The sequence below is a fragment of the Lynx rufus genome, unplaced genomic scaffold (genome assembly GCF_022079265.1).
Source record: "Lynx rufus isolate CCGP_SWC_20201006 ecotype Redwood Valley unplaced genomic scaffold, mLynRuf1.p SCAF_2, whole genome shotgun sequence".
In the NCBI taxonomy this organism is placed as follows: Eukaryota; Metazoa; Chordata; class Mammalia; order Carnivora; family Felidae; genus Lynx; species Lynx rufus.
This window is the reverse complement of record NW_025814834.1, coordinates 15798482-15816456: the sequence shown is the minus strand read 5'-3', so window position 1 is coordinate 15816456 and position 17975 is coordinate 15798482. Positions and strand designations below refer to the sequence as shown.

At 42.4% G+C, this 17975-nt stretch overlaps 1 protein-coding gene across 2 annotated transcripts in view; it reads right to left on the bottom strand.

The window, feature by feature from the left end:
* Positions 1-490: 490 nt before the first annotated feature.
* The window catches only part of PAX3 (paired box 3), a 95890-nt gene continuing 78405 nt past the window's right edge, over positions 491-17975 (bottom strand). For both annotated transcript variants that reach the window (XM_047085263.1, XM_047085264.1), the window contains exons 8-9: positions 1028-1274; positions 491-525 (exon numbers count right to left, since the gene is read on the bottom strand). In XM_047085263.1, the coding sequence (XP_046941219.1) occupies positions 491-525; positions 1028-1274 (282 nt within the window). The remainder of the gene's footprint in view (positions 526-1027; positions 1275-17975) is intronic.

The following is a 17975-nucleotide window of genomic DNA, read 5'->3' as shown; positions in this document are numbered from 1 at the left end:
ATTACGTGAGCAGTTTTAAGATGGTAGAAGTGTCAGCATTGAAACATCAAACATGTCATACTTTAGAGTACTTTCTGACTTGACTTTAGAAACATTCTGCTTGCCTGAACCAGTCCAGATAAATCTCACGCACACACACACACACACACACACACACACACACACAAATGGAATGTTTTAGCTCCTTGATCATCAGCACGGAAGAGTTGGGGTATTTGATATGTAGCCATGTTAAATCATTGCCTTCAAATGTTGTGTTTGTCTTTTTATGGTTCCAGGCCTTCCTTTCTTCCAACGCGTTTGTCCAACATGTTCAAAAGAATTTGAGACCAACTACCAGAGGGGGGAAAAAAAGAAAAAAACCACTCTTCTTGGTCTCCTGTCGAGACTGCCCCCCAAAAAGCTGTTTTTGTTTTCTGAGGAGATTCTTCATGTGTAGGCTGGGGAGACCGGAAACAAGGCCAGTTCGAGCTCCAAGTGGACAGTTCACTTACGCGATATCAGGCTTGAGATAATGAAAGGCACCTGTAAGGAAACACACACAGCTCTTTAGGTCATGTTGGGACAATTCACAGCAAGAGGCAAAATCAGCTACAGGCTGACGATGTCATATTTCATACCACGGTATCAAAGGATCGAGACCAATATTTTTATTCCCGGGACAAGTTTGACACAAGTCGGTGTCCTTGGGATTATACCCCATGTGATCCTTGAGCTGACCTCATTAAGAACATGTGTTTCTAATGCCAGGGGTTATTTCATTTTGGCCAACCCTCGTGTTTTACCTAGTGGCAATCAGGTTTCACATCTCAGCAATTAATAACCGCAAGATGTCGTTGACATCAGTTAAGAAAATAATTAGACAAGGGAGCCCTTGCCGGGACAATCGGCTGGCTTTGCCGCAACATTGATACTGGGATGTAAGGCCTAATGGTGCCTCTGCCCCCCCCCTCTTTCTTAAGGAAGGGTGGGGACTTTTCGCCCTTTCAGGAGGAAATCCCCCCCCCCCAGAAAGACCAAGGCTTACTTTGTCCATACTGCCCATATTGGTAGCCGGTGACGGGGTCCATACTGTAGCCCGTGGTGCTGTAGGTGGGTGGACAGTAGGACTGAGACGTTGGCAGACTGTCCAAACTCTTCATATGGTCTAGTCTCTGACTGCAGCTGGCCGACACCGTGGTGGTAGGTTCCAGGCCCCCGGTGAGAGGGGAGAGAGCATAATCGGTCTGGGGCTGATGGGGCACACCACCGTGGTTGGTCAGGAGTCCCATTACCTAAAGTAGACAGGCAGATTGGGAGGAAGTAAGAATGCAGGGCGGACCAGATCAGAGCCGAGAGCTGAAAGCATCACTGGAAAGGTCCCCTTTTTATTTCTTCGGAAATCTGCTGTTACAGGGCCTTCTAGAAGACGATGACTGCAAGGCAAAGGGGCGTGGACACCGCCTCGTGCGCAGTGATAATATCTGACTGCAGTTTCAGAAAGAAGGAAGGGGGGGGAGGAAGGTGTAGGGGGGGGGCAGGGAGGGAAAAGAAAAAGAGGTGGAAAGAGAGACTCACCATGCCTCTCGTGATAAAATCGGACTAGAATTTCAAAGAAGGGGAAAGGAAGGAGGGACAGAAGGACAGAGGGAGACATTATATCTGTTCATGTAGAGCACTGGCTAATCATAGATTACATCTGGAAGTTTCACATGTGATTTTTAAACACACGTTTGCTTATGTTTTTTAAAAAGCTCAGTGGAGTCAAAGGAAATCCTCGTTGTGTATTTTCAGATGTCTAGGTCTGCTTTCATAGCGTTCCCTCTCCAGAAGGTTCCTCTCCCTAACGCGGCCATCTTTCAGTAATTAGAAATAATTACTCCCTCCCCGATGTTCCCAAGCGTTTTATTCATCCCTCCCACTACGCGATCATGACTTTGCTCACCTACTTTGAATTATGAGAGTTTTGAGGCTAATAACCTACTTACCTTTATAGTCCTAGAACCTAACTTGGCACTTTTCACATATTAGGTACTGAGGGAAGGAGGGAGGCAGGGAAAGATGGATGAGTGGAAGGAAGGAAGGGAGGGAGGGAGTAGTAACCAACTGCCTCCATTACCTGCCTTTTCACTTCTTCTCTAAACATTTCATATATAAGAAGTGTTAAAAGGAAAGAAAAGGTGGAAATGCAAACATGTTCTAAAAAGTCCATTCGGTGTTGTAAATAACCCTGGAGAGCAAAGAGAAGTTTAAAAAGAAAAGAAAAGAAAGAAAAACCACCTTGTGGTAACAGAATGACTTTCAGATGCACATGGGGAAGGGTTTCGCAAACTCAAGCTCGCTGACCCTTACAGCCCCTTGTGATGGAAGTTAAGTGGCTAATTAATTTGGCAGCTGGAAAACTGCCACCCGAGAGAGGGAGGGATTTTTCTCGGCTGCTCTGATCTAGCAGCCGGGGTCAAGAAGCAGTTGCAGAAGAAATCCGGTACTGTGTGTAGAGCCCCCCCCCCAAAATATTACCTGTTTCCCAAGTATTTTAGTGCAGGAGCCCACAACTGCAGGCAATGCCATTATAGTCCTGTTGTATCGGGGCGCCCGGGTGGTTCAGTCAGTTGAGCATCTGACCTCGGCCCAGGTCATGATCTCGCTGTTCATGAGTTCGAGCCCCTCATCGGGCTCTGTGCTCTGCTCAGAGCCTGGATCCTGCTTCAGATTCTGTCTCCCTCTCTCTGCCCCTCCCCCACTCATGCTCGCTCTCCCGCTCTCTCTCTCTCTCTCTCTCTCTCTCTCAAATAAATAAAAACCCTTTAAAAAATTATTTAAAAAATATTCCTGTTGTATCTGAGGAAGAAATTAAAAGTACAAATAAGGGCAGGAGGAGAGAGTAGCAATGAACCCCAAGCCCCATCTCTGGCCTCGTGCTGTCCCCCGAGGTAATTCAGACCACAAAATCCTGGATGTAGGAGTTCCAGCAAGGGACTACTCTTGCATCCCAGAAAAGGCATCCTAAATTAGATTTCAAAACCGAGGATGCCACAATCCCCTTTGGGAGAGGTCTGCATAATCCTCATAGCCAAACAAAATCTTCTTGAAATGCAGCTTTAAACAGATCTATCTTCAATTAGCCCCATGAGACAAAAGGGGGGGTCTGCTTACCACCTTCTATGGATTACCCTTCCTTCCTGTATTTTAACAAGTCACCGATTTCCCTCACCTTTTCCCTTAAGAGCTATTCTCTGTTTCCTTGTCTGCCTTTCATTTGACTTGTGTGTGTGAGCATGTGAGAAAGGGGGGCCAGTGTGCAGAAAGGGACACAGCAATACCCAAATTTTTAAAGATGTTCCAGGGGCTCTAAATTTCCTTGAGTTATGTGGCGGAATAGCTTTTTAAAAAGCTTTAAAAACTACATATATTTTAAAAAATAATCAGGGGCGCCTGGGTGGCGCAGTCGGTTAAGCGTCCGACTTCAGCCAGGTCACGATCTCGCGGTCCGTGAGTTCGAGCCCCGCGTCAGGCTCTGGGCGGATGGCTCGGAGCCTGGAGCCTGTTTCGATTCTGTGTCTCCCTCTCTCTCTGCCCCTCCCCCGTTCATGCTCTGTCTCTCTCTGTCCCAAAAATAAATAAAAACGTTGGAAAAAAAAATTTAAAAAAATAATCATATGTGACAGAGCATAGTTTTATTTTACTGGGCATTTGGAGAAAAAGAAAGTCACAAAATAAAGAATCAGTCGGATTCAGAGCTGCAGTACGACAGAGGTCTCTAGAACATGGGATTCTCATGGGCCCTACCCGACGCCGTTTACGGTCAGTTGATTGCTTCATTTTTCCTTCTAAAAACTGTGAACATAACCCAGAACGCATTTGAGTTATTTCCTGAATGTTCTTCCACCTGCATGGGTTTTTTTTTTTCTTTTTTTGCCTTTGAGTTTGTGTAGATGATTTTACAGTATATGTTTGGAACATTCATAAAAATGCTATTGACAGACTAGTTTATTAAGTATTTTGTTTCAGCCCAAATTATCCATTCGTGTCTCTTAGAAGAAAAGGATCTAAAATGGAAGTCTTTCAGTACCAAGCACATCCCTTCAAATCATGGGTATCTGGACGGGGAAAATAACGATATGAAAAACGTAACTATTTCAATGAAAGGGGGGTAAGGACACAGGGCACAAATACTTTACTGCAAATAAACTGTGCTGAGTAAAAACAAGTACTTAGAGGGGTGCCTCGGTGGCTCAGTCGGTTAAGCGTCCGACTTCAGCTCAGGTCATGATCTCACGGTCTGTGGGTTCGAGCCCCGCGTCAGGCTCTGTGCTGACAGCTCGGAGCCTGGAGCCTGCTTCAGATTCTGTGTCTCCCTGTCTCTCTGACCCTCCCCCATTCATGCTCTGTCTCTCTCTGTCTCAAAAATAAATAAACATTAAAAAAAAAATTTTTAAAAAAACAAGTACTTAGAAAAAGCCGTTTGGTAATTACATGAATCCAGAGAAGAAAAATGGCCAATGGCACTGGGTAAAAAGGAAATACATTTTAAACTAAAATAGCATCCCTTGTGAAAACACTTACTTGTAGTTAATATTATGTTATAATATTATATTATATTATTATAATTACAAATATAATATATATTATATATTACTATATTATAAAATATATAATATTAGTATATTATAATTATATGCTATATAATTATATTAATATTAATAAATAGTTAATATTATGTCACTTCAAGGGAGAAAAGGAGTACTCTATACACAATGAAGGTTGAAGAGTGAGAGCGAAATGTTATTCAAAACATGCACACTCGCCCATGAGGTATCCTGTACATTTTTGTGATAAACTTTTTTTTCATCCTCTGCCATATATTTCTTAGTCTGCATAACTTTGAAAGCGGTAATAATTTTGTCCATTGGAGAAAACCTTGAAGATCCGAAAAGAGAAGAAATGAGTCCTTCCTGTAAGCAAAATTCAGCTTACGTTGTTCAGGGAGAGACTTTTTGCAGTTCTGAATTTATGAAATACTTTAGGACAAGACTTAAATCTAAGACCTAGAAGTATATCTGCAGGATGGAGAAGATACAGCCGTATCTGCAAGAGCCGTTTTCCAGGGCCATTGGAAACATAGTTCCTTAAGGTTCCAGGCACAGCGTCCTTGAGACGTTGCAGAGCATGACCTGGTCAGGAGGAATGGCTGCTGCATAAATGGAACAGGAAGGAATCCACACTGGGTCTTCCTATCAGTATTGCCAATGTCACACACAGAAAGCAAGTGACAGCTTCTGCTTGAGCAAGAGCCCTTCGCTCAGCAGCCCAGGACTTGTAGTGGCCAATGTGAAACACTTAAAAGGACCAGAGCCCAACTTTGGTCTTCCCTGATAGAGCCTAAGAGACATACATTTTCCTACCAGTTCTTCTTTCCACTGTGATGGTCACGTATTGCCATCATTTCTTTCTCCAGAATTATTTAAGGATGGGCAAGAGGCACTGGCCCAAAATGGACACTAACAAATAATTCTAAACTAACATGATTGATTTCAGGATTTCACATGGAGAAAACTTGAGAAATGTACATCTTTTCAAATAACTTCTCATTTGAAAACTGAAGAGGATATCTGTGTCGGGAAGTAAAATAGTGAATATATCAAGGCAACATGCATTACTTTCCCCTAACATAATTTAAAACCTCAAATCTCTATGGAAGGGTCCCATTACACTTTCATGTACATTTCTTTAAAAGCTATTTTGTATTTCATGTGGTTCAAGAGAAGCTATGGAAATTTCTTTTTTTGCTCCACAAAGAAGTTGGTAAACGAACTTCTTAGAGCTCCCCCAATATGGCTATGGAATGTCTTCTAGCCATATTTTCTTTCTAAGAATATTGTCACGATTTCTTTTATACATGTTTTTCCTACAGCAATTTGTCATTTGAAGCCTAAAATAAAATCTCCATTTGTTGCAAAGTGGGGTATTTTCCCCCCTCATAAACTATTAGTGAGCTATTTCTACTACAGGACTGGCATTTTTGCTAATTTTTTTCTTTTAATTTGGAGTCAAGGGAAGAATAATTGCCCAGTTTTCACAAACAATTTCAAAGGAAAATAAGTGCACTTGGAACTATTCAGTTCTGTCTACAGAACACTGACCACATTCTTACTAAATGCCACAGAAGCCCAGAAGATACAATGACCAAGATCGCTGTCGTGTCCCCCTGGGACATACAACTCCTTTGAGTCTGAGTACAGCTCCCAGGTGAGGCGTCTGAAAAGGCCTATTAAGTATATTTCTAAACTGTTACCTCCAAAAACACTTCCCAGACACTGTTTCTAGATTGTTTTAAGGATAAGCTTTTAAAAAAAAAAAATTCAAAGCCTTAGAATCATGTGCCGACGCTAATGCTGATTCTTCAGTTATTCGAATGATCAGAGACATTTTCTGAAGATCTCCTTAAAGTCATTCTCCAGGTTCAGAATTCCGACCAGGGTGTTCATATCTTGATTGGAAGATTATACGGTTCAGGAAAAACTAACGCTCGACAATTGTTCCACGACATCTTTCTCTTGAATTAATTTTCCTATTGTAAGATGAAATATAAAAGATAAAAACTATGGGCCAAATGAAGATTTACATTGAAAACAACGTGTCTGGAAAATATTTGTCTTCGCGGGTTACGGTTTTTGCCATCAGCTGAAAGGGCTCAGAGCTCATCAAAAATCTCAAATGATTTACCAAATTATGGTGTATATCTCGGTGCATCTTTTTTCCTTAGTGGGAATCCTGGTTCGTGTCTTTGTTTTCTTGTTTGTGCCGAACTAATCTTGTGATTTCACATTTAATGATGCACATTTATTTACATTTTAGAAAACTGTCATGAAATATAGCTATGTAGGATATAAAGGGGTTTTTTTTAGTTAGTTTTTTTTTTTTTTTTAGCTTCTACCCTCCCCTCCCAAACTCTATATACTGATTGTATATATATTGAATTTGGCTCTAATTTATTTTCAAAATGAAACAAAAATACTCGAACGTTTAAGAGTGTGTGTGTGTGTGTGTGTGTGTGTGTGTGTGTGTGTGTGTTTTGCTAACACAGCTGCTCTGGGAGTCATCTGATGGTTATATTTCAGTGACTGTACCTTTGAGGCTTGAAAAGCCTAAATTTGGACAAGGGAGAACCAGAACATTGCCTTCAGATTCAAATGCCTTAGGAGTTATCCTGCAGTTGATTAGCATCGAAATAATTAGATTTTTGGCCCTGTCCGTTTAAAAGCTGTAAGAGGGAAGTAGCCTGAGGGCAGAGTTTCTTTAAGGTAAGTATGGTGACCTTCTCACCCACACCCACAGTTATGGGAAGGGCATGGCTGACCTTTACCTAACCAGATAGAACACCAGTGCTTATAAAACAGCTACCACGTCCTTATTTTTAATTTTAATCCTTAGCTTACATTTTGCAAGCAGCTATGTTTAATGCATGATTCAAAAGTATGAGTGCCGGACAAGTGTGGTTCATACGCTGCGCGTATTTCTAAGATTTTTTTGAAAAGAGCACAGGAAGTATTGTCTCGGATAAACCCTAAATTCTAGATGTCCTTTCATCTCCAGCCCTCTGGCCAATCACAGAATAACTTTTGTTTCATCAGTTCTCCAGGGCACCTATTTCTCAATAGAGCTAAGCTGTTAAATTGATAGCAATACTCTTTGGGCCCTGCCAACTAACACTTAAAACCAGGCAAAGACTCAGCACAGAAATGGTTTGCGGTAATGACGTGTATGTGCACACGCATTCACACACACATACACACATGCACGTATACAGTGTTTACTTCTGGCCAATGATGAGCACGTCCATCTAGTACCAACAAAATAAAGCCCATTAAGAAAACGCTTATTCCACCTAAATGAAAAAGTATGCCAGTTAATAACAGTTGGTATTTGACTGTGTTAGACCCACCATGGGTCATAATAAAATTCTCATATGTTTTAATTCATTTACGCATGCCTGCATTTAATATGCTTTGTGACCATGTCTACAATTAATATGATTTATGGGAAAAGAACATGTGCAATATTGGGGGGGGGGAGAGTATAGCGTAGACTTTTTTTCTTCTATGAATGAAAAATATAACAAAACGGCTCAAGGAAAATCGTTGGCTGTTAGCATATTAAGAGGGACTGACAGAGCCCTGAGTAAACTTGAGGGAGTTAATGATATCCTCTTATCTGACCCTGACACATTTGCAGCATGTAATTTACAGAAGCTCTGTCCAGGGAATCTTGACAAATGCTCCTAACGATGTCAGGGCAATGTTCCATTCTAATGGAAAACAGATGTGGGTCAGATACCCTCATTCATCACTTACCACAGAGAGTCTCAAACTCTCTCTGGAAGGAATGGCATTACCTGCTGTTAACTCTTCCCATCACCACCACAGTCCTCTCCAAGGTAAGTACTCAAACCCATCACCGCTTCAAAAACCTGCGTGAGCACATGACTGTAGAAAATCAAACATATATCTGGGTTTAATTTCATGACCACTTCAGGACATGTTTGCTAAATATTCACTGACCCTTTGGGATCTAGGATTCCAAATCACGAAAGCGGAAAGCTCTACACTTGGGTATCTCACAATACTTCAGGGATTAAAACTTCATCTCTAATTGCCCATAAACTAAACCTGCACTCCAGGAACTGGAGGGCTGATTCACCTTCATAACCATTCATAAATGCAAGTCTTGCTGCACCTTAACTGCCCAGCTCTTAAGGTTCACACACACACACACACACACACACACACACACACACACACACACAAACTTATAATAAACTTGAAGTCCACGTTGGCTTTTAGAAAGAAGGGCTTCAACTCTGCCCCTCTGAAACCAAGGATGTTGGGCTACCCTGTATTCTCTTTCCCCCGAGATTCTCCCTTCCCCCCGGTGCTCTAACAACATGGAGGACAGACATTCCAGCCTACCAAGGGAGAAAAACAGTGGCCCATCTCAACAAGGAAATCTCTTCTTCCTTCTAGACCATGTGTGATGTAGGCAAATATTTCTATGGCTGCCCAAGTCCTAAGATGGAGTCCTAAGGCTCCATCTACTAAATGCCTAAAATTACAGAAGAGAAGCTTCCCTACCCTTCTCTTCAAGTGAAAGAAGGTATGTTCTCAGGGTAGAGGAAAGAGCCAACTGAAAAGACCAAGTCATACTAATTTAATGAGTAGATCTCAGGAAGGCGATTTCTATTAACCATGGGAAAGCAGAAGGCAGCCTTGCAAACGTCAAAGAATATGTACCTTAATTCTCTTTCTTACCCAATTCCAGGGACACCGAGCCAACACAAAGATGTTGTGTTGCTCACCTACCTGAAAATGTACTTGTGTCCTTGACCATAAATTGGACAGTGGCTATGTCCCCTATTGCACAGGCAACTTGATAGATGCTGGGAACATATGGGGCCCACAGTGAAACCACTTACATGGTTCTCTGAGCTACAGAAACTAAACCTGCGCCTCCCGATCTTGACTAAAGAGAGTCTTTGTAATTTACTGACTAAAAGACTATTCCCCAATTAGTAACTCAACTACTCAGATTGTCCCTTACTTTCGAAGATCCTTCCACTGTACCTGTTATTTTAGCTACCTTTATCTTCTACTGATGAGAGAGAAGCATAGCGTTCATCAGATTCGCTTATCTTTCCAGTCCCATAGGAGCTGAACCGTAGATTTTTCAAAACGTGTTCATGTCAATATTGTATTTCAATAAATCAAAATGAGAATGAGAAAAGGAACCATTAGGATAACCCTGCCCCTCCCCACTCTAAGGCCCATGGAATGACGGATCGTGGCCCTTATTCTTGCTGGAGTGAGTGTTCTCACGTTCTTGCGATCTGAATTTCTCTTTAAAAAAAAGTTTATCTAGGGGCGCCTGGCTGGCTCAGTCGGTTGAGCGTCCGACTTCAGCTCAGGTCATGATCTCACAGTCCGTGGGTTCGAGCCCCGCGTCGGGCTCTGTGCTGACAGCTCGGAGCCCGGAGCCTGTTTCGGATTCTGTGTCTCCCTCTCTCTCTGCCCGTCCCCTGCTCATGCTCTGTCTCTCTCTGTCTCAAAAATAAATAAAAACATTAAAAAAAAATTTTTTTTTAAAGTTTATCTATTTTTGAGAGAGAGAGAGAGCAAGCAGGGAAGGAGCAGAGAGAGGGCGAGAGAGAATCCCAAGCAGGCTCTGCACTGACAGCTCTGACATGCGGCTCAAACTCACAAAGGGTAAGATCAGGACCTGAGCTGAGATCAAGAGTCAGACGCTTAACCGACTGAGCCACCCAGGCACCCCGTGATCTGAATCTTTCAAACAAAACTAAGTGTTGTACATTGTATTTCTGGGGACTCTCCTGTCTCAGGCACATGACAATTACTGCATTCTAAGCGGACACCAAAAGGAGTCCTTACTTCTGTACCAGTTTAACAAGAAGATGGAACAGAAGTGAAGACAGTTTAAGCAACGTGCCTGAAGACACACAGCTGATCAGTTTTGGAATCTAGTTGCTTTTGACCTTGAGGCCTCCTTCTTGAGATCAATGGGTTACATCCACACTGCAATCTAGTCACTAGAATTCTCTTGCCTCTCTTTACACCCTTCTCTGCCTTATCTAAACATTATTAAGCAGTTAATAGCTTCTTCCTTAAAATTACTCTTTTGCATGCTACGTTATTATTATACGGGTGGTGGGGATGGTGCGGACAATGTGTCCAAGTAAAAGATAACATCAGACATTAAATAGAAAGAAAATTCACTTGTGGAAAAAAACCAAGGGAGGCGTTTTAGAAATGGACAACTCATGAGCAGATCTCTACCCATGTTTTCTCTCATTTAGCACTTCCTAGGAAGTGTTCCACAAAACCTGGTAGTTTAATACTCAACAAAAGGGCTCCACAGTTGAATTAGAAAACACTGAATTAGACAAACATGCTTCCATACTGCAAGCCTTGTCAGAGCCTTTAGTAGTCTCATGGGCCCTGGGATTTTGAAAGATAACACTTATCAAATTGTTGACTCAGAATCCCTTTTCCCCAAACCACTGTTTCAGGGAGCCCACTATAGGGAATGAGCCTGGATTATGACGCACTGTTTGGTTTCTGGGTGTTCAAAGATGATTATGACCTAGCACCACTCCTCTAGAAGCTCACAGTAAAAGGGGGAATGGGTGCTTTGTTATGTAATGCAGCCTGGTACGTGTTTTAACAAGGTGCAAACACACCGATGTACATCAACAGAGGCTGAAAGAAAAAATTCTGCCTGCGAGAGTCATGGACGGGCTGACACTGAACTAGAAATTTTCCTGTGGAGTCACACATAAATAGAGGCTCACCACTACGGAGCGTTCTTAAATCAGAAGTTCAGTTAAATTTTTTTAATGCAAACTGTCCAAAATGAGACATCAGTTTTGTTTTGTTTTGTTTTGTTGTAAGATAAAAAGATATTTCTTTCAAGAACGCCTGCCTCCTTCATTGTTCAGGGTTGAGGTTCTCTCACCAGGAGGAAATACCCCCTTCCAGGTGGAAACACTACGCTGTGAGTCTACAAAATGCACTGTCTCACAATCTCCCATCGTTCTCATAGGAACAATCAGCAGGAACAGTGCTGTCGCTCATCTCAGCAACTCTGGTTTACCGAACTCCAGCTAAATGTCAAGCGCAATTTTTAAATATCATACAGTACATTGAAAAATACACACCTCTGATGAAACCCAGACTGTGTCGCAAAAACAGATTTCTTTAGAAAAAAAAGAAAACAAAAAATAGTACACAACTAATGACTAAATCCAGTCTTCTGCGTCTGCACTACAAAGCACACATTCAGCCCCTAATTGAATAAATATGCAAGTATTCAGATTTCTGTAGATATTGCCATTTTGCAAATGCAGTAATAAATTAAAAGCTTTACGTTGCATTCCAACCACATATAAAGGGTTGATTCAGACCAGTGGCCTCTACACTAGGATCCAGCACGGTCTTCCTGTGTTTTACCGACGACAAAGAAAAACTTTTTATTCTAGTAGCTTCGTTATAGACCCAGCAACCACACACAATTTTTTTCTCCCCCACAGCTAAAAAAATCCGAATGGGCCTAAAAACCATGGGCGTGTTGCGTTTGATTTGTGCACTGTACAGGAGAAAGCAGCTGATGGAGTTTCTATTTAAATCAACTCAGCAGACACACAAAAAATTTAATTCAGCGAGAAAGGTTTGCTTGTGGCTCATTTCAGTGAGATGATGTAAGATTCAGTCATTGATGCTGCTCCCGCCCTTCTTTCAAAAGGAGATTTTGGCCAAGTAGCTGTTTCTTTCAAAATTCTCCCAGTCTGTAACTAACTCAAGAGGCTGTGGCCAGAGCTGACACAAACCAGGGCTTTCCTCATATTCTGTAAGGGTAGCAACCACAGCCTTCGGAGAAAAACCAAAGGCACCAGGTCAATTACAGCCTGCACTGAATTCAACAGATGGATTAGCAACGATGTTTTCACCACGGAGAACATCTGAAAACCTAGGCGGGGAACAGAAACATGCACACGGTCAACAGTGATCCTGGTGTGGCTGAAATGGGCTCATTTACGGTCATAAATATCCTGGAGCCTTCCTCAACACGGGAGGCTTTGGCAGCCTTGGATTTGAGCTCACGGCCTGCTTCAGAAATGAAACAATGAGGCTCGAGCCTCGGAAGGGCTGCTGCTTTTGCATGGCATGTCTGTCTCTCCGTCCATCCGAGCTTTGTTTGACACCCCACCAACCTCTTTAATCAAAATCCCTCCTCTTTGCTCCACAGGTGACTTTCTGGAAAGTGTAGACAGAGGGAAGCGCCTCTTTGGGACATGGGCTGCTGGGCTGGCTCTTTGCAATGATAAAAGAGGGCGGAGGGCACAGATCCTGCAACCCAAAACAAATGGCCTGGCATGAAGCGGCTTCTGCGTGTACGCCCGAAAACGTCCAGAAAAATCCCTCTCCTGAAACAGGAGCTGGTCCCGCCACCAGGGTAAATCTTATCGCTTTTCCATGGATCAGCGGCACAAGAAAAGGTCAAGGAATTACCACGCCACAGTGAAGAAGATTGCTCCTTGCGTGAAACAGAAAAGCACCCCTCGCAACCGTTCTTAATGACTACACCTCATCCACGTAACAAGCTGGTCCGCGGTAAGCTAGCCCTTATTCCTTCGCTGGACAAAGAACCATCCACTGGCCTTGCAGCTAAAGAATCTGAGATAATGCGAACACCGTGGTGCAAAAAAAAAAAAAAAAAAAAAAATGACAAGCAAAATCAAAAGCAGTCTTGAGTTTTGTGTACACATATTAACACTCAAATGCTTCTCCCTAATAAGTTTCGGGATTAACAAATGTTTGTCAAAAGAAACTGCGCTGAGCAATTGAAGTCTAATTTGAAATGGAACCACGACGGTCTAATACATATATGCATGAAATGAGGACACTCGCTAACAGGCTCGGCTGCCACCAAATATGCAATTTACATACATTACACACTAATAATCTCAATTTTAATATTATTCTTTAAAAGCGACTGGACGGGTGGCGGAGCTAAAGGTTTTCTTTTGTAAAATGCGAATAAGAACAAAAGTTGATCCTGGTTGTCCTCTGCCGTTAACCACGATCTCATTACTGTGAGGAGCTATTGGCTCTTTCTTGGGTCCGCCCCATCCCCTCCGAGCTGCGAGGATACAACCAGACTTCACAGATGAGTGGTCGACAGCCTTGATGAGACGTGCAGACCTGTGCTTTGTTCCTTAGGTGACGAGCGGCGAGCAAACATTTGAGCATTTTTAAGCCTTGTACACAACGAGTCTGCAGGAGAATTTTTTCTTTCCTCAGCAGATTATCCATGAAATAGGACAGGTGTACTGGTTACTCAGTTACATCTTATCCAAGACCGGGACGAAAATTTGAGATGAGGCCTCCGAGCATAGTTCTTACCGTGGGGATTTATTAATAACAGTTATAGGTTGCTTAACACAAAACTTTTTTTTTTGTAATTTAAGCCTATTTTCTTATTTTGTCGTTGGTTTCACTCATAAACCAGAAACGAAAATCTGCCCATCTGCTCTACACATAAAATGTGTTCATAATAATCCAGATTTATACCAAATGTATTTTTAAGTATTGCTGAATCGAGAGAGCACTAAAAATTTATGGCCTCTGAGGTTGCAAAGAGGATTTCCTCTTTTTTAAGGAGGAAAATGCTTAAAATGAACATAGGAAAGGCTCAGAAAGCTTCTTGGATATCAAATGGCTCCATAGGAAAAAAAAAGAAAGAAAAAAAGGTCCATGATATAAGAGTAAATGAATCAAAACCATATGGATCAAATTTTCCCTAAAATACACAGTTTGAAAAATTAAGGAGGAAAAGTGCTTGGCAAAATGTGTTTTAGGTTTTACCAAACCCAAAACATTTGAAGAATCATTTGCAATGGTTGATGAACCCTAAATGCAGCCAAGTTGGCCCATTTTTGTATACAACATAACAGTAAAAAAAAAAAAAGAGAGAGAGAGCTTTCTAGAAACCATGTAACCCCACCGATACTGTATTTTACTCAAGAAATCATTAGAAGCTGTGACCAAAAACTGCGGTGACTGTAGACGTGGGATGGGGGTGGGGCACGAAATGATAGAAGTTTGTGAAATTAATTGGCCTTGTTTTTGGGGTTTGGCTATGTGTGTTCCGGCGGGGGGGGGGCAGTGAGGGGAGTGTTTCTTGCAAAGGAAAGTTAATTGGAAGAACATGGGCCAAATGTTAATTAGTCTCATGTCTTAAGCATCTGGTAGTATTTCCTCGGCACTTCATACTCCAAGTCGACATTCCTTTTTCTCTCCTGCATGTGCAGCAAGGTGCTGGTAACATGCCATCCGGGTCTGCAGGGGGAAACGCGTGGTCTCTATTTCCCTGCGTTCTGTCTGCATTGTCCCCACACCAAGAGAACACAACTTTTCGAAAGAAGGCTGCTACCACAGCGGGGGGGGGGTGGGGGGGGGGGGGAAGCCCTCGCTAGAGTGACTCAAACAGTTTTCTTCTCCGGGGCTGTTTGTCATTCATGATACAAGCCCCATCTCCTAAAGGCGTTATGTAGTTCAAACAAAATGCAATTCAGAGATGGCAGAAAAGGTTCGGGCCATAGCCTATCCCCTCTGTCACCCATCACTGAGACTCTTGCCTCAGGTCCCCCTGACAGATCCAGTCTTTAGGGGAATATGAAGGCAAACCCTCCATTTGTGAAGCTTTTGACCACGCCTGCAGGGAAATCAGGTCAAATATCGTCAGTGCCAGAGCCTATGGAAAACTTGCTAGGCTATGACGCTTCTTCAGCAAGTGAAATGTGTGTACTTTGTGTTTATACAAGAATAACAATTGGAAGAGAGAGAGATTTGGCTCTTAAGTCCGCCGGTAACTCACCCTGTCATTTAGATGACCGCGTTGCACTGGCCTCAGTTTTTCCATAAGAAAAATGGCCGTGTTCCTCAGATATAGTTACTGATTTCCTCAGAACAAGATAAACTTGCCAACGATTAGGCGGTGCACAGACCCTTTCGGCAACTCGAGGAAGGCCATGCCCAAAGTTCCTAAAAGTTTTTGTCAATATTCTGATATTTTGTTCAGATACGTGTCAGTCCACTGCTGCTCAAATCTGGCCAGCTGGACAAGTGTGACCTTCCTGAGTCACTGCTTCACACCTGTCCCTCATGAGGCTGAGACCCTCCCTGAGAAAAGCACTGAGGACATTTAAGAAATGCCATTTGGCTAATGGCTCCGATTCCAAGCTTCAGAGGAATCTTTGCTTGAGGGAGCAGACGTGTTGGAGGCTCCAAAAGAAACGCGCGCACACACAGAGAAACAATCCGCCCTTCTTTGTGGTGGTGTCTATTAATTTCTTGACAGGAAACTAGAAAGCCCATGCCATCACAGTTCACACACATTCTAGTTCATGAGTTCCAAGTGTGAATGGCCAACACCGCTAGAAAAAGAGTCAAATAAAATGGGCAAATTATTTTCAACATGTCAACCAGCCTCCACTGGAGAGATCTACAATGAATTGACCGTAATAACTCCAAAACCATTAGGCCCAATTCCATTTAAGTTAGTAGGTAGGGAAAGGTCTCTGATGAAATGTAACGGTAGAAAGAAGAAAGCTATATACACTAGTATCTCAGTTATATATATATATATATTTTTTTCAAAGTTTCTTTATTTCCGAGAGAGTGTAAGCAGGGGAGGAGCAGAGCGAGGGGGAGAGAGGATCCAAAGCGCGCTCCGCGCTGACAGCACAGAGCCCAACACAGGGCTCGAACTCACCAACCGCGGGATCATGCCCTGAGCCGAAGTCAGATGTGCAACTGACTGAGCCACCCAGGTGCCCCCAGTTATATGTTTCTTTAAAGGCATAAGACTCAAAAAAGCTGGAAGGCAATATGCAAAAATATTAACAGTGTTGCCCAGGGGAGTTTTTTTTTTTTCCACTCTGAAGACACTCTTAAAAAAATGTTTTCCATTTTCTACAATAACCATGTAGTACCTTTATTATTGGGGGAAGTCAAAAGATTAGTAGACAAACTGAGTGAAGCTGAAAAAGCATGTACAAAATGTATTAGCAAGAGTATCAGTTAACCTGAACCAAAAGTTTAGAAAATTTGTCTCTACTAAATGATTTTAAAATATGACAAAAGCCCCCCCCCACCGACCCACCGCTATTTTTCATGAAACCTGTTTCCTCTTCGCCCAACTGTGTACTCTCATGGGGGAGATCCTACTACGGGCCAAGCCTCCCAGCTTCCAACCTCAAATCTCTCTATCTGGTGGTCTTCAGCAGGCCTCAAGCAAGCTCTCTGAGCCTCGGTTGATTTGTCTGCATATCAGATGGTCCAGAGAGAAGCAGGGGAAATGGAGGAGTAGGAGAGGAAGAGGAGACATGGAAGGATTAGTTCCATTTTGAATATCATATGATCTAACATGTTAATAAGCACTTCTATATAATAAGTCATAAGGCTGAAGATCCTTTCTCTTTGTTTATTTATTTTTGAAAGAGAGACAGAGTGAGCAGGGGAGGGGCAGAAAGAGAGAGAGGTGGGGGGGGGGGAGAGAGAGAACCCCAAGCGGGCTCCATGCTGTCGGTGCAGAGCCTGACGCAGGGTTCGAATTCGTGAATCATGAGATCGTGACCTGAACTAAAACCAAGAGTCAGATGCCCAACTGACTGAGCCAACCAGGTTCCCCTAAAGACCCTTTCTTTACTCCCTTCTTTGGTTAATAGGTAAACCGGGCTGTTCAAAGTGGCCTCGTCTTCAAGTTGTCTTTACAATATTCCTAACAAAGCCAAACGACCAAGGCTTGGTCCTCCCCCCTTGCTTAAATAGAGGCGATCCTGAGAAGTGATGAATCCCAAAGCTATAGAAATCCAAGTTCTAATTTCCAATTCTCCTACTCTGTTGTTTTTTTTAAATGTTTGGCATGATTCTGATCCACTCGCCATCTTTCACTCCCCAACTCTGCCTGAAGAAATAAGGAGGAATTTCATCATGTATTATTTGTCCCTTTTCCAACTCACTGGGGATGTTGTAAGGACTAAAACAACATGGATTCCTCATGGTAGTTTGAGGGGGAAATGTCTGGCTGAAATGCAAAATATCCTGAATATGTATGAAGTAATAGGTGAAAAAATTAACAGAATATGGAAGAGCATAGAAAAGAAATACTAGAGGAGTTGCCTGTGGAATTTTCCATTGCTTGATATTGGAATGATTCCCACTCTACTGTCAACTCTGGAATCATAAAATGAAAGATTAACAGTTTCAAGACTAAGTGCTAATAGCTCCAATTATATAATATAAAACATATAATATAATATACTGATTATAACATACAAGCTCATACGCTTACACGAAGCCAGGAGTTTCACTTCTAGAATACAGATTTGTGTCATTCTTCCTGTTGCCGCTGAACAAGAAAGA